At 38.3% G+C, this 27,779-nt stretch overlaps 1 protein-coding gene across 12 annotated transcripts in view; it reads right to left on the bottom strand.

Annotated features, from left to right (window-relative positions):
* SLC8A1 (solute carrier family 8 member A1) overlaps positions 1-27,779 on the bottom strand; it is a 363,153-nt gene that overhangs the window by 60,946 nt on the left and 274,428 nt on the right. For 2 of the 12 annotated variants that reach the window (XM_004369524.1, XM_023735639.1), the window contains exons 2-4: positions 5,334-5,440; positions 2,060-2,080; positions 1,609-1,626 (exon numbers count right to left, since the gene is read on the bottom strand). In XM_004369524.1, the coding sequence (XP_004369581.1) occupies positions 1,609-1,626; positions 2,060-2,080; positions 5,334-5,440 (146 nt within the window). Of the gene's footprint in view, positions 1-1,483; positions 1,499-1,608; positions 1,627-2,059; positions 2,081-3,332; positions 3,359-4,683; positions 4,788-5,333; positions 5,441-27,779 lie in introns of all 12 variants that reach the window. The other 10 variants (XM_004369528.1, XM_004369526.2, XM_004369525.2 and 7 more) reach the window with 7 other exon arrangements.

Below are 27,779 nucleotides of genomic sequence, written 5' to 3'. Positions count from 1 at the left end.
AGGTCTAAAGAGAGGATGCTGCAGAGGAATAACCTTCCTTCTGTATGCAAGAAGACTGCTTCGGAACTGTGCTATATAATGCAATCAATACAGACCGAGTACCACCCTGAATGTAAATGTTTTAATCTTTTTGACCTACATCTTGAGTTTTTATAGAGCACTTTGTAACCCATGGAGTCAGTGGTTAAGAGCAATGGCTGCTAACCAAAAGGTCGGCAGTTCGAATCCACCAGCTGATCCTTGGAAACCCTATGGGGAAGTTCTACTCTGTCTTTATAGGGTTGGTATGAGTCGGAATTGACTTGACAGCAACAGGTTTAATGGGTTGTAATGCATTTCAAGTGGGAGAAATATTTCTTGTTACCATGTTATTAATGCTAAAACCTAACCCCCCAAAGGGGGGCTCAAACTCGTTGGTAGGACATGGGGGAAGGGACTGTTCTATCCTCTCCCAACACAGCACTATCTATTACTAACAGGATCCTGAGGTTCAGTCGTGTAGCAATCTTGAACGTCAACTCCTACATTTCTTTGAGGCCAGTGAGGAAGAACATTCTACAACTGCAGCTCTTGACATGACTGAAACTTCTGCCTAAGGTCTAGGCTAAATCTCTTTTTATTCTAAGTGACTCCATTTTGGATTTTTAAATGCAGCTTCTGTCATACAATGCAGCTTGTCACTTCTGTAAACCACTGTACTGCTGACCTAGAAACAAGCAATTCTACAGAAAAATTGTGGTCTTGCCCACCCTATTCTGCTTGTCTAAAAGTTCTAAGAAGATAAGTTTGTGGTTAGAAATGGCCAATGTAAAGAGAAGATTATTCAACTAGTACAGGTGTTAAGCACATGACTTTCACGGTTGGCCAATTCTCAAAAATCCGCTTTCTCTCAAAAACTGTTTTTCTAACCTGTGCCTGGGTCCTTACAAAGCCCTGTACTTTTCCATAACCTTGTTCTAATTCCCCTTCTAAGTTCTGTAAATGTCATCAAATCACAAATGTATCCTTCTGCTTGTCTTTTTAAGCCTTTGTAAATGAACAGCTCCTCAGAGCATTTTGTCAAGAGCATCTTGACTCTGTGTTTCCCCGTTTTGAAAAATGCTCTTTTGCCATAATAAACTCTTTGTTTTTAATTTTAAACAGACTTGTAGTTCTTCCACTATGACACCAGCAATGTGTCTTCTTTATTCTGGTACTCTTTGGAGCAACTAGCAGGGCACAATGCACATCACCAGTGTTATACAAACATTTGTAAATTGACCAGTGTCAAAATGGGAACAATTACAGGTTCGCCATACAAATTTGCTTACAAATTAATGCACAACACATGTTATTAATGTGTAAAATGTTAGCTGTGTAAACCAGCAAGAGTACACCAAGTGCCACAACTAAATGTTAATATAGGCTATATGTGATGTGGTTTTTGTTTGACTTTTAAGGGTATTTGGGAAAAATGAGGAACATTTTTTAAAAAAAGTCTTACCATACAGGTATTTCCCTTCATTAATAGGAAATAAAAATAAGAAATAATTGTTTAAAATGCAATAACATGATGATAAAAGACAGTAAAAATAAAATTCAATTGTATTAAACTTTAAAAATTCATACCTGTTATTGTGAAGCCACCTTAAAAAAAAAAGAAAAAGAAATAAATGTTACCATTTATTTAACTTATACTCTAAATAACAAATACCAGTAATATCAGACTGCCTGACCACCCACCCAAGGTATCAAAATTTGCTAAACTATATTTACAATTAAGAAAAATATGAAAACATCTGTTCATGGTGTAATCACTAATCATTCTTTAAGAGTATGGGATTTCATGCACAAGCTTAATTCTTGTGCATACCTAAGAAATCACTGATTTTTTAAGGTTAAGCTAATCTAAAAATGTAATATACATTATCTGCCCTTAACAAAAACAAGGCCCTAAAGTAAAGTCTTGCTAGCAAATCAACAGAGTTAAAAAAAAAGTCAGAAAGCCACTATATCACCTGACAGAAATGGAAAATAACCTAGAAAAATGGAAAGGAAACGCAAGAAATGAAATGCTTACCAAGCTCATTCAATAACAGGGCTGTGAAGGAAACAGACAAAGACAAACACAGAATAAGAGACCAGATGAATAATGAAAGCAAGAGGAATATCAGCAGAAAGAAATCCAGGCAGATGTGATTAGAGTGGTAGGAAGCCACTGCTAAAAATGGGTGCACTACCAGGAAATGTGGCATTGGGAATAGTTCTAAGTAAACAATCCCAACAGAATGTCCTCCAAGTGTGTATGATTGATTATATATATACATATATATATATACATATACATACACACATATTATTTTTTATATTTAGTAAGAGATTTCTACTATATATGTTCATGCACAGTATATATATTTAGTTTACCATATATAGCAGAAATATTTTTTGAAGCCAATCTTGAGATTTATTTGAATGAGTCTTCTTCATTAAATTTGCCTGGGAGTTAGTTGGTCAATCCAATATATGGAAATCTTAAATCAGCCCGGATCTCAGATACCTTACCTTTCATTCAATGAGAACACATAAAATATCCTAGAAAAGTCCATTTTGGCTGCTGTGCCTGGAAGGTGACTTTGGCCCAAGGTTAAGCTCTCTCTGGAGGTTCTATTTTCAAGATTTTTTGACCACTAAGAAATGCTTACTTTTTTTATGTCTTAAAGCTTAAGAGTCCCAGGAACTTGTTTATTTGTGTGTCCTTATCTCTGATTTTCTGCACACTATAATTGGATAACTAAAATGCTTCTAGTATATATGTAATTCCACAAAAACTAACAGGGTGGGGGGGTGGGATGAGGGTAAGAAATGTGTAATTTGCCTTTTGGGTTCTGTGCTTTAAACTCAGGCAGGACTATAGCACTGTATTCTGTGAATGGTACCAGGTTAAATGTATTAAACAAATTGTTTCCCAAGTTGTAGACTGGAATGTTACAATTATGTTTTCAGGCTCAGTTCTCCCTTTAATGTTAGTGGCATTAGAGGATACTGTCAAACAAGTCAGTAGTTTTATTTATAATGACAAGAACCCACTTGGTGGGTGTGAAAACTGGATAGTGCTATCAAGGAATTTTAATTTGTTTTTATATGACAGCATATTTTACTAAAATGACAATTGAAAGAGCTAACTCCAAGATGCTCTTCCTTTAGATAAAAGACAGTTCTTTGGAGCATTACATTTAGAAGTGCTTTTTCTTGTATGTTAATGAGGCATTTTTGATTCCATCTTTGTAAGAAATCAGCACAATTTTCTAAAGTGTCTTTTTCTTTCCATCTACTGCCTATGGAGCATATTAAACAGGTTCCATTAAAATGGCCTCTAGTGCTCCCTTCTCCATCACTCCAAAGGCCCCTCGCACCATTTTGAACATAATTGAGTCAGTGACATTCACAATTTTTTTCTGATGGTCTCTGAGCCTGTTATTTCTCAAAAATGTGGGATTAGTTATATTCCCCCAAATATTGGGTCTACTGCGAATTAGTACTATATTTTTTATCTATTCCCACATGCAAAAGTAAAAACATAAATTTTTGCAAAGTGGTCTGTCCAATAATTTCCTAAACTGCTTCTCACCAATCATTTGCAGGCAATTAATAAGAACTATTAATATGTGGAGTGCTCATTTTACACATATAATTAAATGAACAGGATTTCTACTAAATGACCACTATTAGAGGATAATTATAGAAAGCCCTAGTAAGAACTAAAAAAAAAAAAACTGCAAAGCTGATATAAAATTTCTGTCTTTCCTTATCAAATATGGGCCACCTGAAATAAACTGAAATCAAAGATAGGAAAGTTGTCTTTCCTACTTTCTTTTAAAAAATATTTTTAAACATATGACTCAGGCAAAATGTAGTTATAAGAATATTGCTCTTTATTTTTTCTTTTTATGTTACACTTAAAAAAATTATCACATCTAAAAGGATCATATGATCAAAAGATTTAGGAGCTTAAGGCTGGATAAGGCCTTAAACAAGAGCTAAATTCTCACTGAAGGATCATATCCTTCTTATTTAAAAAAAATTGATTTGACTATAGTTAAATATTTATGGGATCTTTTAAATGTCATATTTGATGACATGAAAATACTATGTCAAAATAAACATTAGAATATCAATAACACTACTCTTTAAGAATCTTTACTTTTATTAAATTTTATTATTATTTTTTTAATCTGAGTTCCCTAAACCCATCTAAGGAAGCCTAATTATGTAATTCTTCTGAAATTTCCTATTAGTTGCTATTAGATTCATCTATAACTCATAATAGGTATTATGTAGTCTTTACCACTTCCGTTTTAGGGAAGATCTGGTGATTGAAACCAAATTTTAAAATGACGCTTAAGTAGTGAAAAACTAAACACAGAAACCATTCTTTTATATCATCTCCTTTAAACTGTAGAAATATCTTCCAGCATTTATTAAATCTGGTTGCAATCAAGGTTAGTTTGCATTTCCTGAAGGAAATGGGCGTTGCTCGGTGCACTTGTAAGTTAGGGAAGGGAAATGAAACTACTAAAGCTTCAAAGGAAATGAAGTATAGTTCTTGGAAGCCGAGGAAGAGGAGAGAGTTAAGTGTGAGAGTAAGGAGACACGGAGAGAGAAGAGTACAATTTCTCGCTGGTATGTCTTTGTATACTCTCACACCTTTCATTCCTCTTCTTATCCATTTTGGTTCCTCAAGCACAAGGGAGAAACTGCACTCTTTCTCATATTCCTCATGGTCAAATATTCTAATGGTAATGATCTTCCTGTGGGAACACAAGACAAAGGGAAAACAAATGGTTGGAGTCACACGCTCATGCTCTTGGTGTCCATCAAGGTGAATGTTATTGTGATATTATGGAGGAAGAACTGGCAGCACATGAACCTCCTGAAGTATGTAAAAGGGCATCTTAGGTAATGTCAGCTGGCCCCATTAAGTTTTTTGCTAATTCATCACTTTCACAAATTGTTCCTGCATCAATCAGAAGTGGGGAGGTACCCCATATTAGGAAGAAAATCAGAAAGTTGATTTCATTTTGCAATCCCATAGTATCTGCACCAACTTTCCCAGACAGGGAGGCCTGATTGACTGCAGTGAAGATTAACATCTCAGATTTGTAATGTGCAGAGTGGCCAAACTTGGATGATGTAGTTACAGACCCAGCCCACTGGGGCCCAGGGAGAGATCTATGCCCTGTTACATAGGTGGAGGGATGTGTGCATTGTAAGTCATGTTCTGAAGAGTGCGGGCATCCAGGGGTGGCACAGGCCAGCAGAAGCTGTTGGGCTCAGCCCTGGAGCAGCTCCCCCACCTTTCTTCTCACTCATCTCCACCAGGCGGGGTTCTCCAATCTCAAGGAAGAAGGTCTTGTTTTTCTCATACTCCTCATCATCAATTACCTTGACTGATATTGTTTTGCTGAAACAGAGAAGAATAGAGATTGACGAACAAGGGAAAGCAGAAAGAGAAGAGAAGAAACATAGAAAAGAGGAAAGCAAGGTTAACGAGCTGCACTTCCAGACAAAGGACAACTGAGAAATTTCTGTACTGTAAGTCTTTTCTTCAAGAATGATCTGAAAGCAGAGGAGAGCTCCACTGCCCAGAACCAGTGAATTATTTGGGGCAAAATATAGCACTCAGTCCAGATAGGTTTGTCGTCATGACGGGAAGGAAAATCAGATAAACAGAGATTACAATAAGAAAAGAAAAATATATTTAGTAATTGACCTAACAGCAAGATTGTCCATGCTGTGCCCTGGAATTCATTCCCCTGGGGGGAAAAATTAATACATCATTTTAAAATATTAACAGAGGTTATCTCTCACAGATTGGGTTATGGGTCGTTTTTTATTTCCTTCTTTGTGCTTTACTGTATTTCCAAAAGTAATATTTTTATCACAAAAATGTATTCAGATAATAAATGTATAAAAGCATTACAAAAGCAAATATAAGATCTTTCATCTTCTCCCATCTAGTGTCTTCGAATCAAACTCTTATTCAGCTCAATCAGATTTTCCACCTAGACCACAAGGGGAAGTTTTGTTTGCCTTTCTAAAGATGGAGGCTGTGACCTCACAATAGCTGTTTTCAAAGTGAGGAGGGAGGATGGGGGAGTCATGATGCTGAAGTTACTTTCATTCCTCTCAATGTTCAGAATCAACTTTGACTAAATATGCCAATTACACTACTATCGAACTCTACGAATATACCGAGCCAGTTCAACAAGAGAATTCTTCCTCTAATCCAGCCTTAGCGCTTCTTGCCCTAAGACCCTATGGCTGTGAGTGACTGACAGGCAGGTAAGACAAATACAAATACTATGAAAATCTCAACTCCCTGTAAGCATCCTTTATATCTCTGAAAATAAATCTAACGTTACCTTCTAATTAATAAGGGCTTAAACATTTCATGTATTACAACTTACTAAGAGCCCCTTAAAATACTTATTTGTCCTTGAAAATATTTTTTCAGTAATTCTGGCCAGGAATACATCTGACTCAAGTTTTTGAAAAAATGATTGTGCATAGACACAAAAGTTTTAATGGTATGCCATTCTTTAGTTTTGGTGGAATTTTCTAGGTCCTCTGGAAGGAACTTGATTTAAATTTTTTTTTTTAAATGATCAAAGCCATCAAGTGTCATTTAGACCTATGCACACCAGTGGACGTCAGTCTTTCCAAGAATGAAGGTGGAAGGTGGCTGTAGGTAGAAGCTGCTTTCAATTCTCTGAATTTCCCAGCTCCCAAGGTCAAAAGCTTTACTCCTGCTTTCTTGATTTAGCATTGTGGAAGTGAGATCAAATGAGTCCTCTGGGGCCCCATAACCCTACTCTGCTCCTCAGCTAAAGAACATCCCTGCATGGTGCCCACATCCCAATTTCTCACTACTATGCAACTGGAGTTCATGGGAGTGCCTTTTCTATCTTAGCTCTGTCCTCAAAGACTGAAACATCAAGGCTAGATGAGCGGCTGTAAATGACTAAAGCAACAATCATTTTTTTATTTATACAACTATCACCCATGTCACAAATTCAACTACATGTATAAAATAAACAGTCCCTGCCTAATTTCTGGAGTCCTGGTGGTACAGTGGTTAAGAGCTATGGCTGCAAACAAAAAGGTTGGCATCTCGAATCTACCAGTTGCTCCTTGGAAACCCTATGGAGCAGTTCTACTCTGTCCTATAGGATCGCTATGAGTCGAACTACCTTATGGAATTCACCTATTTATCTGGTATTAAAAAAAAAAAAAAATCAGCCTGCTCTGACTAAATCAGGATATCTAACCATTCCTTAATACCCGAAAACATACCAAATATTAGAGAAAGCACAAGAGGATGCAAGGAATAATGAGATGTATACTTTCCATTTCAGAATCAAAAATTCACTTCACAAAAATCTATTAATGTCTATCCTCTTTGTCATAAAAACTTGTATATTTTAGGTACTATTTTCTGTCTTATACTCTTGCAATCTTAAAGTATAGTTGTGTTTAGTATCTTTACCAAAGCAATCAGCAAATTGAGACCAAGCATGGGAAAGTGTTGATGGGCTAAGACTACTGCCCTCTGGGCCTGAAGGCCCAACATTCATCATTAAGGTTACTGCACAGTAGGGAACATCAAACCACAATCCCTTCCCACCCCCCACTGCAAGACCTCCACAATGCTCTTGCTTGCACTTTTTATTTTATTTTATTTTTTCCCATACAAAAATTTATACATACACTGTTATGTGACTCTAATTGCTCTCCCCATACTGTAACAGCACAGTCCTCCTTTCCACCTCTGATTCCCCATGTCTTGCTTGCACTTGTTAAAAACATTTCAGTTATTTGTCTCCATTTTGCACTTTCAACCCAATCTACCATCTCATCACATATTTTATTGGATCATATAAATAAAAAAGGTACATTGGAGATGGTCAAAGTAGGCTTGCTAATGGGGTCAGTGTTTGTTTAGGAAAGGCTAACAGCTTCATACACAAAGGGCAACATAACTTATGCAAATAGACAGAAACAACCAAACAATATCTTGTTTGTTATCCTTGGTGAATAGCATATAATTTAATCCTCTGTTATTGTAATAGCTTTTCTTTCAATATTCTGAGTAGCTGATGAATGTCAGGAGTATATTTATATGGCCCCACACAATTTGTTTGTCCAATAAAATAAGCATTTATAATTTTTTTATCATTACAGTATCAATATCCCCTAGGTCATAATCATTAGAAAATAATATTTCAGTATTTGATAACTACAGTATCGGAAAAATCATAGATAAAGGAAAACAAAATGGTACCGCTGTTGGTATCTGGCAAAAACATCTAAAATAGATGGAATTTGCATAATGGCATATCATTTCAAAATCATTAGAAATAGAATCAATAGCGCCCCTGACAGGAGGGGCCATTAAATTACGTATTGATTTTGCTCCTCTTGCATAGTAAAGCTATTAACAGGAAACTCGATTCTTGAAGGATACTTCAGTCGATCTAAAGTGGCAGGATAGAGTCATTCCTTATGAATTAGCCCTCTAAATCAAGAGAGAGAAAATCAGAAGAGATTGGTGATATTCATCTTTTGCTTTAGGATGGGAATATTGCTCCCTCTAGCAAAGGTAGCAATGGTGAAACGGACCAATGTAATTTTTAAAGGAACATGTTCTTGGGATGTCTTCTGTTCACTTTCTAGAGCCTAATGTACAAAAGAGATCGTCACCACTTTGTTCATCACAATGTATATTGTATGAGTTGGGGTGGGTTTGGTGAAGACTCTAGTCTTGATAATCTAGCTTGATAATCAGCAGAAGACTGCCTTTGTTCCTCACAGTTCTGCAGGGGAAATAGAATCTCAAGGACTAAAGTAACTGTATGTTGTTGTTGTTAATTACCATGGAGTTGATTTCAACTGGTGGCAACCCCATGTGTGCAGATTAGAAATGCTCCATAGGGTTTTCAAGGCTGTAATCTTTTGGAAGCAGATCACCAGGCTGGTCTTCTGGGGCACCTCTGGGTAGGTGTGAACCACCAACCTTTAGGTTAGTAGCCCAGCTCCTAATCATTTGTGCCACCCAGGGACTCCTAAGTAACCTTAAAGGTCCCCATATCTGCCCCTCGACCAATCCCAGTCTCAAAAGGCTTTTGCTCTGTCATAAGCACTCTCTCCTTCTGAGAACGCTGATTCATGTTGGCTATTATTTGGCACCGCTTAACCAATGGGAAGCAATCAGATATCCGTTGTTATTTCTTTAAATTGACAGGCTAACAAAAACAAGACTGGAACAGTGAGGTGGACATAGTCTTTCATCCAAATACAACTCTTACATTATTACTGTATTGCTAAGGAACAAGTAGAAAAATAAGTGTCTTGTAACAGTCAACTATCATAATCATTTTGAGGATAAGAACTTCTCACTTGATATTTTACATCTCTCTAAAGTTGAACAGGCTACTATATAAATTGATTGTGTTTTCTGGAAATTAGCAAAGCACATACAAATCTCATGATAACACTAGGCTATTTCTTTGTACGGCCAGTTTTTTTTTTTTTTAATGGAAGTGCATTTTGGTTCCATTTTTACAAGAAAAGCATTTGGTTAAGAAAGATCAACTTATTCAGTGGAAAAATACGGGTCCTTTTTTTTTTTTAATCTTTGTGGCACCATTCATTTGATGATCCCAAACCAACAACTATCATTTACTTCTCAGCTCCTCTCTCTTGTCTGAGGGGTCTCAAAGGCACTGCAAACCTTCAAACAAACTAACAAGGAGTCCTTATACCTGGTGATGACTTAGGGAGACAGTAAAAAAGGACGTGAAAGAGGTGGCTTTATTAGTGGGAGCTAAAAAAGAAAATCTTTTCAAAATATATTTTAGTCCCTCATCATTAAGCCAAAGTAGTATCACAGTCTCTTCTTCAATTTAAGCCCCAATTTGCCCTTCTGGGGTTTCTTTTCCCCAAGGCTGCCCTTGATGTTGGCAGGAGAAAAAGATGAGTTGGAGGATTAGACAGAAGGGACTCATCTTTTCTAAACCCTCACACAAAAGATTTTAGTGATGACCTTAAACATTTAGCTGCTGCCATGGCTGTTAAAAAAAAAAAAAGAAAAAAGTTTACCCTATCTTTAAGCATATCTCAGAGGCCAATGGAATGAGTGTGAATTCTTCTGCCTGCTTTAGGAAAACGTATCAGGAGAAAACTCAGCCACGAGTCAATCCTTTCTGGATATTTTCTTCTAAGACATGAGCTGTCTACATACTTCCCCTAGACTCTTTTTAAACTATAAAAAGATAAGCACAGTTATTAATTAAATATTTAGTAATTAATATTTTTAGGGCTACCACATAATTTTTAGTCTGTTAAAATTAGCTACTACTTGTTGAAATGTGTGCCAGGCACTGAGGTGGAAGCTTTGCACTTCTTAACTGACTGACCCTCGTAACAGCACTGGGAGTAACTCTTAGTATCTACAATTTACAGAGGAAACAACGGCTCTCAGAGACAGTAACTTTTCCAAGGTCATAAAGAGAGTAAATGATGAGCTATGTTTGCAGCTCTCACGTGGCGGGTTCCAAAGACCAATATCTTTCAATTATATAACCCACAGCCAATCACACAGTCCTTTATCATTCCACTGTGCAGGATTTTTATGACCACTTTAAAGGATTTGGATCGTTATTTTAAATTGATATAGAAGTTTATTGTTTTATCTTTATGTTAACAAAGACTGCCTATATGAACTATGATAGAATTTCAATTCTAGTTGTAAAAGGAGTGTAGCACATATTATATTCGATGATGGCTGTCTTAAACAGTTATCCATGAGAGGATGAAAGTCCTATTAGGATTAATTGAAAAATGCCATGAATGTGTAGGGACTCAGTAACTCTGAGGACTTTGAGTAGCCAACCAGTAGCATTGGCTTTAGGGTTGGGGGGCTTGTTAGAAATGCAGAACCTCTCCCACCCTGGACCCCAGAATCAGAATCTGCATCTTAATAAAGATCCTCAAATGACTCCTACGCATGCTAACATTCAAGAAGCACCGATTTAGGGAGGACAAAGGGTCCTTTATTAAGTTGGATAATCAATTAAGAGTCAAAATGAGCTTGCGTTTCCAAACGCTGTCTGCACATTATGAGAATCACCTGTGGAGCTTTGACAACTATAAATGCCTGGGCCCCACTCCAGGTCAGTTAAATCAAACTTTCTGGTTGTGGGGCCCCATGAATATATTTTTAAATTGTTTTTCAGATGATTCAAATATGCAGCCAGAGTAAAAAATCACTAGCTTATGGAAAACCATAATTTACGATCTGATGTTTAAAAGAATACATTAAGGATAGAATTGTGAGGGAATTATAGTCAATACTAAGTTTTAGATCTCATTTGTAATCTAGGTTGAAACATGGAAGAACCATTTTACTTTGTCCTTCATCAGTTTTCTTCTCTGGATTTGGGAGTGTACTCAAAGTTGTTGTTTTCTTCTCTCAGGAAATGCTGGTCTCTGCAGTGAACCTTACTAGTGCAGGTGAGAAAACACCTTTAGCATGCAGGCTGCAGAGTTTACACTCATGCAGGGTGATTTCCTTCTCAGACAAGGTGGTAGCAACTCTGGGGACAATGTTTTTACACAACAGTGGTTATATCTGGAGAGCAGAAACACTAAGGGTTTCAATTTCCACAGAAGGCACTATTGCCTCATGTCCCCTCTCAAGGAGCCTCTGATTTGGAACCACTTTGGCTGACTGGAGTCTTTCCATGAATAAGAGAGTATGCTCAGAATTAGGAAAGAAGTGACTCAGGACTGACCACATAGGAAAGGAGTAGACCCTGCAACTCCTCCAACCATAGAGTGATGTCATCCCGTAAAGTGAGTTTAAAATTTGATTCACATTAGACCTGATGTTAAAGGCCTAAGGGTAAACTCCTACAATAAAAAAAGATAAGTAACCCAAATAAAAAATTGCCAGTGAGCACAGGAAAAGATGCTCAACATCATTAGCCATCAGGGACATGCAAATCAAAGTCACAATGAGATTCCACTTCAAACCCACCGGAATAGCTAGCATCAAAAAGACAGATAATAACAAGTGTTGGCAAGGACATGGAGAAGTAGGAATCCTCATACACCGCTGGTGGGAATGTAAAATGGTAGAATCACTTCGGAAAAGTCTGGTAATTCTTCAAAAAGTTAAACATAGTTACCATATGGCCCAGCAATTCCTCTCCTAAAGTATATATTCAACAGAATTGAAAACACATCCACACAAAAACTTGCACACAAATATTCTTAGCAATATTCTTCATAATAGCAAAAAAAGAATTAACCCACAAGTCCATCAACTGATGAACGGATAAACAAATCTGGCAAATCCATACAATGGAATATTGCTCAGCAATAAAAAGGAATGAAGTACTGGTGTAAGCTACAATGAGGATGAAACTTAAGAGCACTATGTCAAGTGAAAGAAGTGAGGCACAAAAGGTCACATATTGTTTGATTCCATTTATATGAAATGTCCAGAACAGGAAAATCCATAGAGACAGACAGTAGATTAGCGTGGTTGTCTAGGCCGGGTGGTTGGAGGCAAATGGAGCTTCAAATTTTACAATTGCTGCCAAACAGAAAACCTGGTTCTACAGGCCAAGAGTCAGAGAAAGCCATCTGCATCAAAGCTATACGCCATTGCTGTGTCTGTTGGCTCCAGTAACCCTCAGACCCTTCCTTTCCTTAGGTTCTAACAGGATACTGGCTGCCCCCTCCAAGATCAAGGCTATTGACGTTGTACTTTGACATGCTAACCATTTCTGGTGGCTGTTACCTCAGGCCTGGCTTCCTTAGCTTGTTTCTTTCCCCCAAAATACAAAGTATTATGAAAATCTCAGAAACTGCATTTCCTCCATGACATTTATTTAAAAAGGAAAGGAAAGGACCATGATCACAAGTTATGCCTGCTGTCCTCACAAAGTCAACAGCTCTCTTCATTTCACCTGGGGCGTTATCTGGCTGCCTTGCTGGCATTTATTTCTCTTGACTTAAAGGAATGATACATACTGGCTATGGGTTAGCTTTGTGTCACTTGGGTTAAATTCTTGGCCTATTTTAAACTACTTTCCCCTTTGAAAATCGAAGTGATGGGTAGCTTCGTGATTGGGGGTTAGGGAAAGAAAGGGGTAGTCAGAGGAGGCCCATGCATATACTTCTGTCATTTTCTAAGAGTTGACCCAAATCAACTTCCACTAGTTAATAGCTCAAATAGCATAAGAACGGATTGCTGCTCATATTATTTCTAATTACATTTTTTAACATCAGTTTTAGATTATTGGTGAGATACTTTGGGAGTCACTTGGGAATTTGCTCAATGTCTCATCCTAAAATAGCCATAGAAGATTATGATTTAAATCTATTATTTCCTGTGGTGAAGTATCAAGAGCACTAGATTGGGACTCAGAATACCTGGATTTGTATTCTGGCTCTGCCACTTTCTAGCTGAGGTATTTGGGCAAGTTCTGACATCTTTTTAAACATCGTTGCTATTGTTATCAAATGGGAATAATAAAATTCTCTTCACAGCAATTGTGATGTTCACAGTGTTGTGATGATCAAATAATGGGTGCTTTCATTTATCAGCTGGGAATAATAAAATTTATCTCACAGGTTGTTGCAAAGATGAAACGTAATGTGTGTAAAATCATTTTGTGATGGGCTAGAGTTGGAATCGACTTGATGGCACACGACAAAAACAAAACACATTATTAAGTAGTGTTGTTGTTATTAGTTGAAAGTTGTGGTTCACTTTGCAGTTCATACTTGTCTGTTCACTCAGTCACCAAAACGGGCAGCTGGCAGAGGTCGGAGTAGGGAGTCAGGAAACATTTGATGGGGTAATGGGTGATGGAGTTCCTGGGTGGTTTAAATGGTTAATGTGTTCACCTCCTAATCTAAAGGTTGGAGGTTTGAGTCCACACAGAGGCAGCACAGAAGAAAGGCCTGGTGATCTACTTCTGAAAAATCATCCATTGAAAACCCCATGGAGCACATTTCTGCTCTGACACACACGGGGTCACTGTGAGTTGGAATTTACTTGATGGCAATTGGTGGTTAATTGGTGATATCCTCAAACCCACTCTCACTGTCATGGATTGAATTATGTCCCCCCCAAAACGTGTGTATCAGTTTGGCTGGGCCATAATTTCCCAGTATTGTGTGATTTTCCTATATGTTGTACATCCTGCCTCTATGATGTTAATGAGGGAGGATGGGTGGCAGTTGTGTTAGTAAGGCAGACTCAATCCACAAGATTGGATTGTGTCCTGAGGCAATCTCTTGAGATATAAAAGAGAAAAGTGAGCAGAGAGACAGGGGGACCTCATACCACCAAGAAAGCAGTGCCAGGAGCAGAGTGCATCCTTTGGACCCACAGTCCCTGCACAGAGAAGCTCCTAGTCCGGGCGAACACTGATGAGAAGAAGGCCGACAGAGAAAGAAAGCCTTCTCCTGGAGCTGATGCCCTGAAATTGGACTGTTAGCCTACTTTTCAGTAAGGAAATAAACTTCTCTTCGTTAAAGCCATCCACTTGTGGTATTTCTGTTATAGCAGCACTAGATGACTAAGACACTCATATATAGCTTGGGATTACATCTCATACCTAAATAAGAACCCCGAACTCTGAGAAGCAAGGAGCACAAGAACTACTGTGTTTAGCTTGTGATTCCTAACTCTGCCGGGTTCCCCACTCACCATGTTAGCTGGATACACAGAGGGATCTGAAGTCATAATTTTCTTGGAGCTCCTGCTATGAAGCAGAGCCTGACAAATGAGGATGCTGCTATTCTGTAATTTAAATAGACTCCAAAGATGAGAGTTGCTAAAGTAGCTAAACCAAAGTAATTCTCCAGGAGGCCTTATCAGCCACGCACTGATCTCTTTGCATTGTCAAGTAATTGAAATCATCGCTTCCAGCAGAGCAATGGGCAGGGACAGCTACAGACCTGCTGTTCCCAGGGAGACCAGGGGAGTCTTAGAGAGCACTGGAGTGGGAGCTTTCCAATACAACCTTCTTCTGTTTTTCTTCCTCTGCTTTCTTCTGCAACTGAATAGCAACCAATCCAGTTTTTTTCCTCCAAATCTAAAACAGGGACAAATGTAAGTCCTGGGTCTCTCTCCTTAGCAATCAATTGTTAGCTTCAGTCTCAGAAGAAAAGCCTATGAGCTACCTTCCTGCTCCCAGAAGACATGCTGGTTGACCACTTGAAAGAGACACTGCAGGTATCTTAGGGTTATTATTCCTATAAATAAAATAATGGGGATTCTAGTGTTCCCCTAAGGTTTATCCTATTATGACATGCTACCCAGAAAAGCAAATGACTGAAGTTTCCTACAGAAGATGACATGGGCGTTTTAAAATTGTTACCATCATTTTGTAATCTATAAAATTGGTAAGAGGGGTTTAGCTCCTTACCACTGCCTCACACCTCTGCAGTCAATAAAGTCTTAAGGATGTCAAAGTAATCAGGATCTTGGCTTTGTTACTTATATGTGCATGCTGAGACAAGGTGTTAGTTCAATGAAAAGCACTGGGCGCCATGTTGAAATACATCAAAACAGATCTTGGTCTTCGTTTTTTTTTGATGAGTAATACTGGCATTGTGTAAGTTCTATGAGAGAGGCCCTTTCAATTAAATAATGGATGATTTCTTAACCTGTTGTATAAGAATAAAAGTTGTCATCAAGTCAACTCCAACTCATGGTGACCCATGTGTATCAGAGTAGAACAATGCTCCATAGGGTTTTCAATGGCTGATATTTTGGAAGTAGATTGCCAAGCATTTCTTTCAAGGCACCTCTGGGTGACTGGAGCCTCCAACCCTTCCGGTAGTAGTTGAGCAAGTTAATTGTTTGTACCACCCAGGAAATCCATTTTTGTTGTTGCTATTAGTTGCTGTCAAGTCAATTCTGACTAATGGCAACCCCATGTGTATAGAAAAGAACTGCTCCATAGGGCTTTCAAACCTGTGACCTTTTAGAAGCAGATTGCCAGGCCTATCTTCCAAGGTACTTTTGGGTGGTTTTGAACTGCCAACCTTTCTAACTAGTAGTTGAGTGCTTAACTGTTTGTCCTGCCCAGGAAATCCAATTTGTTGTTAGGGCTACATATTTGTCTATAATCTGAGATCTTTGCTGTGTTCCTTGAAGGGAGTGAAAAAGTCTTGACTCCTCAGTGGGACAAAAAAAAAAAAAAAAGGTTTTAACAAGTTCCTCAAAGTTGAGGGTAATGTTAATAGTATTCTATAGCAAAGAGCATCTTTTCTGTAAATTGAACTCATAAACATCTTTGGTTCGGTTTTAGAAACTTCTATTGGTTCTCAATTTGCCACTGCTGTTTATAAGAATTAGGGATGACAATGAATCGATGATGCTGAATTAAAAAAGAAAAACAAAGTGGGTTTCTCATCCTTCATGAAACTCTCTTCATCCTGACTATTTTAAGCATTCCTGGGTTAAAATTAGACTCCATTAGACTCCAGAGATTATTTCTGCTGTTGGTCTTTCCTCCTGTGTCAGGATTCTTTGTTCGAAAGTACAGAGTTTCTGTGGAAACAATGGAAGAATTTCACTAGCTGAATGTTACAGGGGAGCAGCTAGAGTATGCTGAAGGCATCTCTCCCAGAAAGAGGCTAGTTTTAAAAATGGAGCATAGGAAATAGAGCTGGGCTTTCTTAAGCTTTTCTTTTCTTTTTCTGTCTCTTTTCTTTCCTTCCTTCCCTTTCTCTCTCCCCATAGCCACACAAATACATAATGGCAAATCGATCTTTCTGTATGCACTCCTATAAAATATTCTAAAATATAGTATGCCGGATATTTTCCTGACATAGCTAAAACATATCAGTAATTAGTGACTTGATGCTGTTTTTTTAATTTCATATTTCTATTCCACATTTAATATTTTATTGCTATTTTACATTAGATTAAGCAATCAATACTTGTGTCTTCATAGCAGATATTCTATAAAACATATCTGAAATTCAGTTTCGCATTTCACAATGGAGGCCGATGGTTTATAGAACAGTTAAATAATGAATGATAATATTTATTGACTATCATGTGGAACATAAGGTTGGAAAGGCAGGTTGGGCTCAGTTTTGATTATCCTGAAGGTGTCATACAAGAAGCTTCCCAGCAAGTTTGTTGAGCATTTCTAATATTATAGTTTTTCATTAAAAAACAAAAAACCAGCCCCTTGCTGTCGAGTCAATTTCAACTCATAACAACACTATAGGAAGAGTAGAATTGCCCTAAAAGTTTTCCAGGGAGTGGCTGGTGGATTCTAACTGCTGACCTTTTGGTTAGCAGCCGAGCTCTTAACCACTGTGCCACCAGGGCCCCATACTTTTCCATACATAACATAATTATTAAGGCTAGTCAGTCTCTGTGACCATGGCTCAGAGTCGGTGAAATGCCCTCCTACAATGCTCTCTTTGGAAAGGGACTCAGGATTTGGAATTGTTGCATTGCCACTTACTAGCTTCCCCTGTGCAAGCTACTTAAAATTTCTAAGACTCGAGTTCCTGGTCTATAAAATAGTGATAATGATAGTAGTTATCTCATCTGATTGCTGTGACTATTAATTGTAACAATACATATAAAATGCTTAACACAGAGCTTGGCACATGTTAGGTGCTAAATGAATTAGTTATTTGTATGTATGACCATGAGCAATATATCAAGTTAAAATTTGGGACTCTTGGGGTCAGACTACCTGTCGCCTCAGGCAAGTGACTCACCTATGCCTCAGTTTCCTCATCTGTACAAATGGAATACTGTAATGATATCTCTATCACAAGGTTGTTGGGGAAATTAAATGAGAAACAGAACAAGAACAGGCACGTTACTCAATAGATGGTGGCTATTGCGATTATTATTATGGAGAAGAAAGAATAAGAACTAAAGTATTTTGGTAGAGCTAATTGCTGATATCAAGACATAAATTAGTCAGAAATGGACAGACATTTTTTCTTTTTTAAGTAAAATTTTCAATGTATATCTTCGGCCCTTGCTTTTCCTGATAAGCTAAACAAAGTGAAACCTGCATTCTACTCTGAACTAGCTTCTGTCCTTGTTTATGTGAAACATCATTAAGTAGACAGAATAAACAATAGTGTGGATTACCAAGCTTGTATTTCATGGCTTCTTTCTCACCAAATACAATTAAAATAAAAAGCATTGCTTTATGGATAGTTTGTGTTCTTTTTCTCAGTTTTCTTCCCCCTGCTTGTTGAAGCAACACTTGTTCATTATAGAGAATTGAGTAAGTGTGGAAATAAAGAAAAAATAAAAATAATCACACTTAATCCCACCACTAGAGATCACCATTTAACACTTAAATATGTTCGCTTTCAGTTTTTTAAATACGTTGTTGTTAGGTGCCGTCGAGTCAGTTCTGACTCATAGCAACCCTATGTACAGCAGGATGAAACACTGCTCAGTCCTGCGCCTTCCTCAAAATCCTTGCTATGTTTGAGCCCGTTGATGCAGCCACTGTGTCAATCCATCTCATTGAGGGTCTTCCTCTTTTTCACTGACCCTCTTTACCAAGAATGATGTCCTTCTCTAGGGACTGATCCCTCCTGATAACACGTCCAAAGAAAGTGAGACGAACTCTCACCATCCTCACTTCTAAGGAGCGTTCTGATTGTACTTCTTTCAAGATGGATTTATTTGTTCTTCTGGCAGTCCATGGTATAGTCAATATTCTTCCCAACACCATAATTCAAATGCATCAATTATTCTTTGGTCTTCTGTATTCATTGTCCAGATTTAGCAAGCATTTGAGGCAGCTAAAAATGCCATGGACTGAGTCAGGTGTACCTTAGCTCTCAAGGTGACATCTTTGCTTTTTAACACTTTGAAGAGGTCGTTTGTAGCAGATTTGCCCAATGCAAATGCATTTGATTTCTTGACTGCTACTTCCATGGACATTGACTGTGGATCCAAATCAACTGAAATCCTTGGCAACTTCAATATTTTCTCTGTCTATCATGATGTGGCTTATTGGTCTAGTTGTGAGGATTTTTGTTTTCTTGTACACTGAAGCATAATCCATACTGAAAGTTGTAGTCTTTGATCTTCATCACTAAATGCTTCGAGTCCTCTTCACTTTCAGCAAGCACGGTTGTGTCATCTGCATATTGCAGGTTGTTAATTAGGCTTCCTCCAATCCTGATGCTGCATTCTTTTTATAATCATGATTCTCGGATTATTTGCTTAGTTTACAAACTGAATAAGTATGTTGAAAGGATACAACCCTGACACACACCTTCCCTGATTTTAAACCACACAATATCCCCTTTTTCTGTTTAAACAACTGCCTCTTGGTCTATGTACAGGTTCCTCATGAGCACATTTAAGTGTTCTGGAATTCCCATTCTTTGCAATATTATCCATAGTTTGTTATGATCCACCCAGTCCAATGTCTTTGCAAAGTCAATAAAACACATATAAACATCTTCCTGGTATTCTCTGCTTTCAGCCAAGGTCCATCTGACATCAGCAATGATATTCCTTGTTCCACGTCCTTTTCTAAATCCAGTTTGAATTTCTGACAGTTTCCTGTTGATGTACTGCTGGAACTGTTTTTGAATTATCTTCAGCAAAATTTTACTTGCCTGTGATATTAATGATATTGTTTGACAATTTCTGAATTCCATTGGATCACTTTTCTTTGGAATGGAAACGTATACTAATCTCTTCCAGTTGCTTGGCCAGGTTATCTGTCTTCCAAATTTCTTGGAGTAGACAAGTGAGTGTATTCAGCATTGCATCCATTTGCTGAAACATTTCAATTGGTATTCTGTCAATTTCTGAAGCCTTATTTTATGCCAGTGCCCTCAGCGCAGCTTGGACTTCTTCCTTCAGTACTCTCAGTTCTTGATCATATGCTACCTCCTGAAATGGTTGAACGCTGACCAATTCTTTTTGGTACAGTGACTGTGTTTTTCTTCTATCTTCTTTTCATGCTTCCTGTGTCATTCAATATTTTGTCCATAAAATTCTTCAATATTGCAACTTGAGGCTTGAATTTTGTTTCTTTAATTCTTTCAGCTTGAGAAACACCAAGCATGTTCTTCCCTTTTGGTTTTCAAACTCCAGTTCTTTGCACACTTCATTATAATACTTTACTTTGCCTTCTCAAGCTGCCCTTTGACGTCTTCTGTTTAGCTCTTTTACTTCATCATTTCTTCTGTTCACTCTAGTTACTCTAGATTCAAAAGCAAGTTTCAGAGTCTCTTCTGACATTCCTTTTGGTCTTTTTTTTTTTCTGTCTTTTTAATGATCTTTTCTTTTCTTCATTACGATGTCCTTGATATCATCCCACAACTTATCTGGTCTTTGGTTATCAGTGTTCAGTGCGTCAAATCTATTCTTGAGATGGTCTCTAAATTCAGGTGGGATATACTCAAGGTTGTACTTTGGCTTGTGGACTTGTTTTAATTTTCTTCAACTTCATCTTGCACTTGCATATGAGCAGTTGATGGTCTGTTCCACAGTTGGCTCCTGGCCTTGTTCTGACTGATGATATTAAGCTTCTCCATTGTCTCTTTCCACAGATATAGTCCATTTGATTCCTCTGTATTCCATCCAGTGAGGTCCACGTGTATAGTCGCCATTTATGTTGTTGAAAAAAGGTATCTGCAATGAAGAAGTTGTTGGTCTTGCAAAACTCTGTCATGCAATCTCCAACGTCGTTTCTGTCACTAAAGCCGTATTTTCCAATTACTGATCCTTCTTTGTTTCTGACTTTCACATTCCAGTCACCAGTAATTATCAATGCACCTTGATTGCATGTTGATCCATTTCAGACTGCAGAAGTTGGTAAAAATCTTCAATTTCTTCATCTTTGGCACTAGTGGTTAGTGCATAAATTTGAATAATAGTTGTATTAACTGGTCTTCCTTGTAGGAGTTCCGATTGCTAATGGGTGTTTACAGCTGTTTCTTTTCATTTTGAGTAGTGTCACATCAGCAAATGAAGGTCCCTAAACCTCTACTCCATCCATATCATTAAGGTTGGCTCTACTTTGAGGAGGCAGCTCTTCCCCAGTTGTATTTTGAGTGCCTTCCAACCTGTGGGGCTTATCCTCCAGCACTATATCAGAAAATGTTCCGCTGTTATTCATAAGGTTTTCACTGGATGATTATTTTCAGAAGTAGATAGCCAGGTCCTCCTTTCTAGTCTGTTTTAGTCTAGAAGCTCCGCTGAACTCTTTCCACCATGAATGACTCTGCTGGTATTTGAAATACCGGTGGTATAGCTTCCAGCACCACAGCAATACCCAAGCCACCACAGTATGACAAACTGACAGATGAGTGGTGGTTTTAAAATATACAACTGCATAGTTTAGACCATATCATGTGTATGTCCTTTACGTGTATGTGTGTGCACCTATCTAAATAAATAAAATCTGGCATCATGAATTTTCACTTAACATTATATTTTGAATATTTCCCATGATACAGGAACTTTTTACAGACCCTCCTTTAAGATGACACATGATGTTCCGTGAAGTGTCTTTAACCAAAACCAAACCTGTGGCTGTCAAGTCAGTTCTGACTCATAGTGATCCTATAGGGCAGAGTAGAACTGGCCTCTAGGGTTTCCAAGGCTGAATCTTTTACGGAAGCTGATTGCCACATCTTTCTCCTACTGTGCAGCTGGTGGGTTCGAACCACTGACTTTCAGTTAGCAGCTGAGTGCTTTAACCACTGCACCACCAGGGCTCCTCCGGAAATACTACAGTCTTGGAAATCCTATGGGGGCAGTTCTACTCTGTCCTATAGGATTGTTATGAGTCAGAATCCACTTGATGGCAATAAGCGTGGAGTATTTTTTTGGAATCTTTACGAAAGCCAACTGCCACATATTTCTCCCACAGGGTGGCTGGCAGGTTCAAACAACCGACCTTTTGGTCCAGTGCGCCAGCAGGGCTCCTGAAGTGTCTTTACCATAACGTATTTAAGTATATCTTTACTGAATGATTGCACGCCACTTGTTTTCTCCCTACTGCCTCTATCTAAATAGACGAATCTGTATTTTATGAGGAAAACAAATAAAACAACCGTCAAATATTATAAGTCATTAGTTCTTTCTGTGGATGAGCCACTTGGGATTAGCTCTTAGAGGTGAACATTTGTTTTCCCCACTATGTCATTACTTCTCTAATCTAGGCAGTAACCTTACTCATCTTCTTTTTCTATTGGCCTTTATTGAAGTTGTTGTTTGAATTCTGCCCTATGGAAAATTGTATGTCCATTTTCAAAACGTGGAATTCTCTCCTAAGTTATTACTAATCTTTTGGCTAGTTTTACTGGAAAAAAAATTTCAGGGATCATTTGCCAACATTGTTTCCCTAGAAGGCCATTCTGGCTACCTCACTAAGCTTCCTGTTCATTCTGCCACACGTAATTCCTGGTGCGCTAAGTCATTTGCAAATGCCAATTGTTAATGCCCTTCTACTAATCACCCATTCCCAAGTTTGCCATTAAAATAGCATTAGGCATTTTCTACTCAAAGTCAGTCTTGACTTCCCAAACACCCCAATGTCCAGTCAAGAAGCATAATTTCTCAATCCTTGATCACAGAAATCTCCCTCTTCACCTCTCATTATACAGATGAGCAAACTGAGACTCAATGAAATTAGCCAACGTCTCAACGTCTTTTGGATGCCAGGATTAAATCTCATCTCCAGACTCTCAATCCACATCTGGTATTTCCTTACTCTGCCTTTGTCCTAATGCTTTTCTTCTCTGGTATTGCTGAAATCTAACTCACCGCTCTTCATAGAAAACCCTTCCTTGTCCTCCTTCTTTTAAATTAAGTAAAAATTGATGATGGTGACAAAAGGAAATGCATGGTTTTCTTTGGTAACTCATCGTTATTTCGTTATTGTTCACAATGCTGATGGATGCTTTGTAAGTTTAAGGGCCCTTAGAATGTAAACATGGACTTCTTTAGTAAATGTTGGCTCTACAGAATCATGACCTGATGCGTCTCTGATGTGAAAGGATTCTACAATATCCACAGAAACACTGCCTGAAGAGTAAAGGTAAAATGAGTCCATTAAAACTAACCCATAGTCTTACTGGCATCCCCATTCCTCTGGGCATCACACTTAGCAGTTGCCTATTTTGCACTTTTCTACTCTTCCTTTCTTCTTTGATCAGAGTCACTGTGTGCTCCATTCTACAGAGCTCTGCCACCAGATATCCAACCTGACCACCTGTTTGCACTGAGCTGGGAATGGTCTGTAGTTGTATGTGTTTTTCCACTCAGAAAATATACTTCCACTTTTAAAGGTATCCTCCACTTCCTTAATTCAAAGGCAGTCTTTATTGAAGGGGAGTCCCTGGGTGGTGCAAATGGTTGATGTGATCAGCTGCTAATCAAAAGGCTGGTGGCTTGAATCCACCCAGATGTTCCTCAGAGGTCCTGGTGATCTACCTCTGAAAAATCAGCCATTGAAAACTCTATGGAGTACAGTTCTACTGTAACACACATAGGGTAGCCATGAGTTGGAATCTACTCGATGGCAACTGGTTTGTTTGAATTATTGAAGGAATCTGGGATTTGCAGCAGTCTGGCAAGCCTTTGAGAGTTCTGCATGGTGTGCCTCTAGCTGGTAAAATACTTCTTGAGTGTAAAGTCACAAACAGGGCAAAATTAAAACTGGCATAAACTAGGAATCAAAAATTATTACCAGCAAAACATCAAGGGCCTTCAGTACATGTTCTACTTTCTGCTGCTGCCTTCCGCTCTGAAGAGCACAATGATACACTGACTGTGGACTCTTATTGAACTTTTCAGTACAGCACTTACTTGAATGTTTAAATCTTTTCAGGGTGCTCTGCTTGGCTTGAACCTGCACCAAACAGTTATGGCATTTTGGAACTCAGATTCTTAACAGAAGGGACTAAGGCACTTTATAGGTAATCATCACACGATAAAATCAGCAAGAAGATAATTAAGCTCCCTACCGATACCAGCAATTTAAAGCTTAAGATCAAAATAAACCAAAAACATAATGGAGTTTATTGGCTTTGAGTGGAAAATGTGTTTTGCTTTTTTCCCTCTTTTATGTTTCTTGTTTGTAATGGAAATTTTCCCCAGTTAGACTTTATAGAACCAAAGCAGGTCTACAGAATGCAAATAATGACATTGTTTAACAAAATTGATCCACTGGACCAAGCACAGTAAGAAAATAACTTGGTGAGCGATTCTTGGATTAATTACAGGGCTTCTGAAGAGCTGCATTTAAAGTGCACATTGACTGCAGGGGAAAATCTGTAAGCAGCCTTAATTTGTTTTTTAAATTTTTTATTATGGATTGTGCAAAGTTTGCAGTTAATTCTCAAAAAGCACATCCTCACCACTATTACAGCTTTTGACCTAGACATAAATCTTACAGAAAAGGGTTGCTGCTTTTATAATTTGTGTTATATTACAAATGCTCTATGAAGTCTACACTTTAGTTCAGAGGCTCTTGTCGGATGAAGGGCCACATGGGGTTGAGATTTGCATTTGCAGTCCTGATTTAAAGCTTTTAGCAGCGTGACCTTGGTCAAATCACTTTCTCTCTCCAAATCTCAATTTCATCAAATGCAAAATGGAAAAAATTTCTATATATCCCACAGGATTGATACGACCATCAAATTAAACAATGTGTATAAAAGAACTTTTCACACTTTAAGCCTTTTTAAAGGAAAGGTATTTTCATTAATATTATCTTATTTAATCTTCTCGTTTTGCAACAGAGCACACTTAGGTCTCTTGACTCTATCCTTCTAGGAAACTAGCGCTTCCTCAGCTCCACTCTAAACTACGTACGGCATATTAATATTACCAGTATTCATTTTGGAAAATAAGAATTTACTCTGTGAATGGAAAGGCAATAATCTGTGACACCTATCTTTGGATCTCCTTTCAGGTTTGTAGTTTATGTTTATATAACTAAAGCTTTACAAATTGTGGTAGCAGATGAAATCGACTGCTAGAACATGAATAAATGCTTTATTAAATGTTTATTATTACACTGTATTATGGGATTTTAGCATTTCTATTAACTTTAATTACACAGAATTTAATTTAACTTATATTAATTATCATACTTGGTACATGTAACTAAATAGAGAAGAAAGGGGAAGTTTTGTAATGAATGCATCTCAAGGGCAGATCCATGTATCCTGAATAAATCCTATTAATTTGACAGAAATAAGAATTTTCAGATTGTTGTGGTACGTTGCTTAGACCAGAGAACCCTTTAAAGGTCATTTATGGATTTTCTCCTTTATAATAATTTGCTGTGTTGGTGTCAATCATAGATCCTGAATACTTTTCTATTGAGCTATCTTTGCATTTCTAGAATAATCAAAATCCTGTTGACAGTTTTAAACTAAATTTCTTTCACATAGTCAGACTTAGTAAGACTGGTGGTGGAACTGAAGAGAATCCATAAAAATACAATCCGGGTCTTCAGAGCCCCAAGAATATAAAACCCTCTGGTAGAGACATCTACACTCAGTTGTAACCACGTTGCCAAACGTCAGAACATCACTGTGTATTTCATGCGCATTCCCCATGATAAGAAAACAGTGCTGGCACGTGATGTTTGCTTAACACATGTTGTGATTGACACAGCTCCTTTCCCCGTCACAAGTTTGCACGTGAGTTTGTGCTGATCCATCAAGCTCTCCTGGATTTCTTAGTAAAAAGCAGGCGGCATATTTTCAGATGAAAAGATAGGCTTCTTAGTGTAGATCCGGCCATAAGAGTGAGCAAAACGAGCCATGTGTCAATGATTCAAGCACATGACTTTGACCTCATCCACAAGGACCAAATGAACTAATCAGTCGCACTTCAGATGCCCACAGCACATTATCTTGTCCAGCCATTTCACAAACTTTCCCTGAGTGCCAACTATGTGTCAGGCCCACATAAGGTGCCAGGGATATAAAAGAGGAATATGAACTCACAGCAGCTTAGAAGGGTGGCAGGCATGTAAATGGAGGATTGCATACCTCCAAGTGTGCTAAATATAAACACGGGCGCTGCACTGTGAGAGCTCACAGGATGGGGGAGTTGGGGCAGCTTCATCAAAGACAGGAATAATTGAGCTGGGTGTTGAAGGAGGACTAGGAGAAAAGGGGCATTAAAGACTCAAAGACAAAAAAGGAGAAAATGGACTTGGCAAAGGAACAGGGAAGTGAAAAGGCATGACATACTTGGGGAGCGTGTGGCTGGTGTTTATGCTGGGTACGTACGTGGCAGAAAGTTGATGGTAGGTGAATCATAAAAAGGAACTCAGGCTTAGGAGAAATGCTAAGTCACGGGGGCAAAATTTTCCAGGGAAGGGCCTATAGGCCTTTTTGGTTTCAGACTGCCACGATCAATTTTGACTTTTGGGATAATCACACCAACTCTGGGATAAAGCTTGCATTGTAGAAGAAGAGAAAGAAAATGGAGGCGCTAGGGTAGCCATGGAGAATATGCTGGCTCTGGGACTGGCAGACCCCAAAGCCCCTTGCCTGAATCCCCAGCCAGGGGCCCCTACGGCAGCATGTTCTGAAGAAATGTTTGGTCCCTTGTCCCTAGTCTAGGTCTGCCAAAGCTGCAGAATTAGAGAAATTGCTTTAAATTCCTTTCTTCAGTTTCTCCTTCCCAAAAACTTGTCTGTGGGTTCGAGAAAACAAATTGAAATTCCATGAAAGACTCTCTCTGAGCTCCTCCTTTAGCCCGCAAAGATCAATTTCTTATAACGACATGGAAGTAGTAAAATATAAACTCTGCGGGAGAAAACACCATCAGACTGTAAAACTGACCTGATTTTCATGAACAGAAAAATCTATTATCTGCCATAAATTCAGCTCAGAGCACATATTTCATTTTATTTTTATCAACTGTGAGTGGTTTTGGCCAGCTGGATGACAAAATGTTATCTGCATGTATAATAAAGTTTTTTAATGAAATTATCAAAAAATGTAGTCTCAGGTTAATGAATTACATAGAAAATTGCTATCACGTTACATTATCTTATGCTGTATTGGCAGGACAATGGGTGAGGGAATTACAGCCAACATGATATAATGAAATGGAGATTTACAAGCTGAGGTGTGGGAAAGGGTGAAAGGAATATCATTCTCCTGATAGTGAGCAGTCAGTAAGAGAAATGATTCTTAGGTTACTCAGCAGGCAATGTGAGTGTGTGTGTGTGTGTGTGCGTGTGTGTGTAGGCGTATGCACACATGCAGAGAGACAGAAAGGGAGAGGGAGAAGAATAGAGAAAATAAAGTGTCTTCAGGTTCATATGAGAAATAGTGATTTAGTATGGGAGGGAAATGAGATCTACAGATTGGAGGCATGAATCTCTAGCTCCTTGCCTTTCTTTGCATTATTTATACAGGAGCAGTAAGAGATTGAAGGCAAAGGAGACAAGAGTTCAGTAGCAGCAGCTTATGTCATGTCCTAGGGTCAGACCTGGTTAATCACAGTGGGATGAGACAGACTAGAAGGGGCTGAGGACTGGAACTCAGATTTCCCACTGGAGTAGAGCAGTAGCTGGATATCCCGAAGTTGCACAAGGCCCCAGAAGGTGAGAGAAGGGCTGTTCTAAAGAAGCAAAACAGTATTCAGAAAGAATGGGAATACACAATAGGTGGGAGCCAGGTAAACCTCTGGGTAGGATGGGAAAGAAAGCATGGAGCTG

Source organism: Trichechus manatus, unplaced genomic scaffold, assembly GCF_000243295.1.
Source record: "Trichechus manatus latirostris isolate Lorelei unplaced genomic scaffold, TriManLat1.0 scaffold00005, whole genome shotgun sequence".
NCBI classification, from domain to species: Eukaryota; Metazoa; Chordata; class Mammalia; order Sirenia; family Trichechidae; genus Trichechus; species Trichechus manatus.
This window is presented reverse-complemented; position numbering and strand designations above follow the sequence as displayed.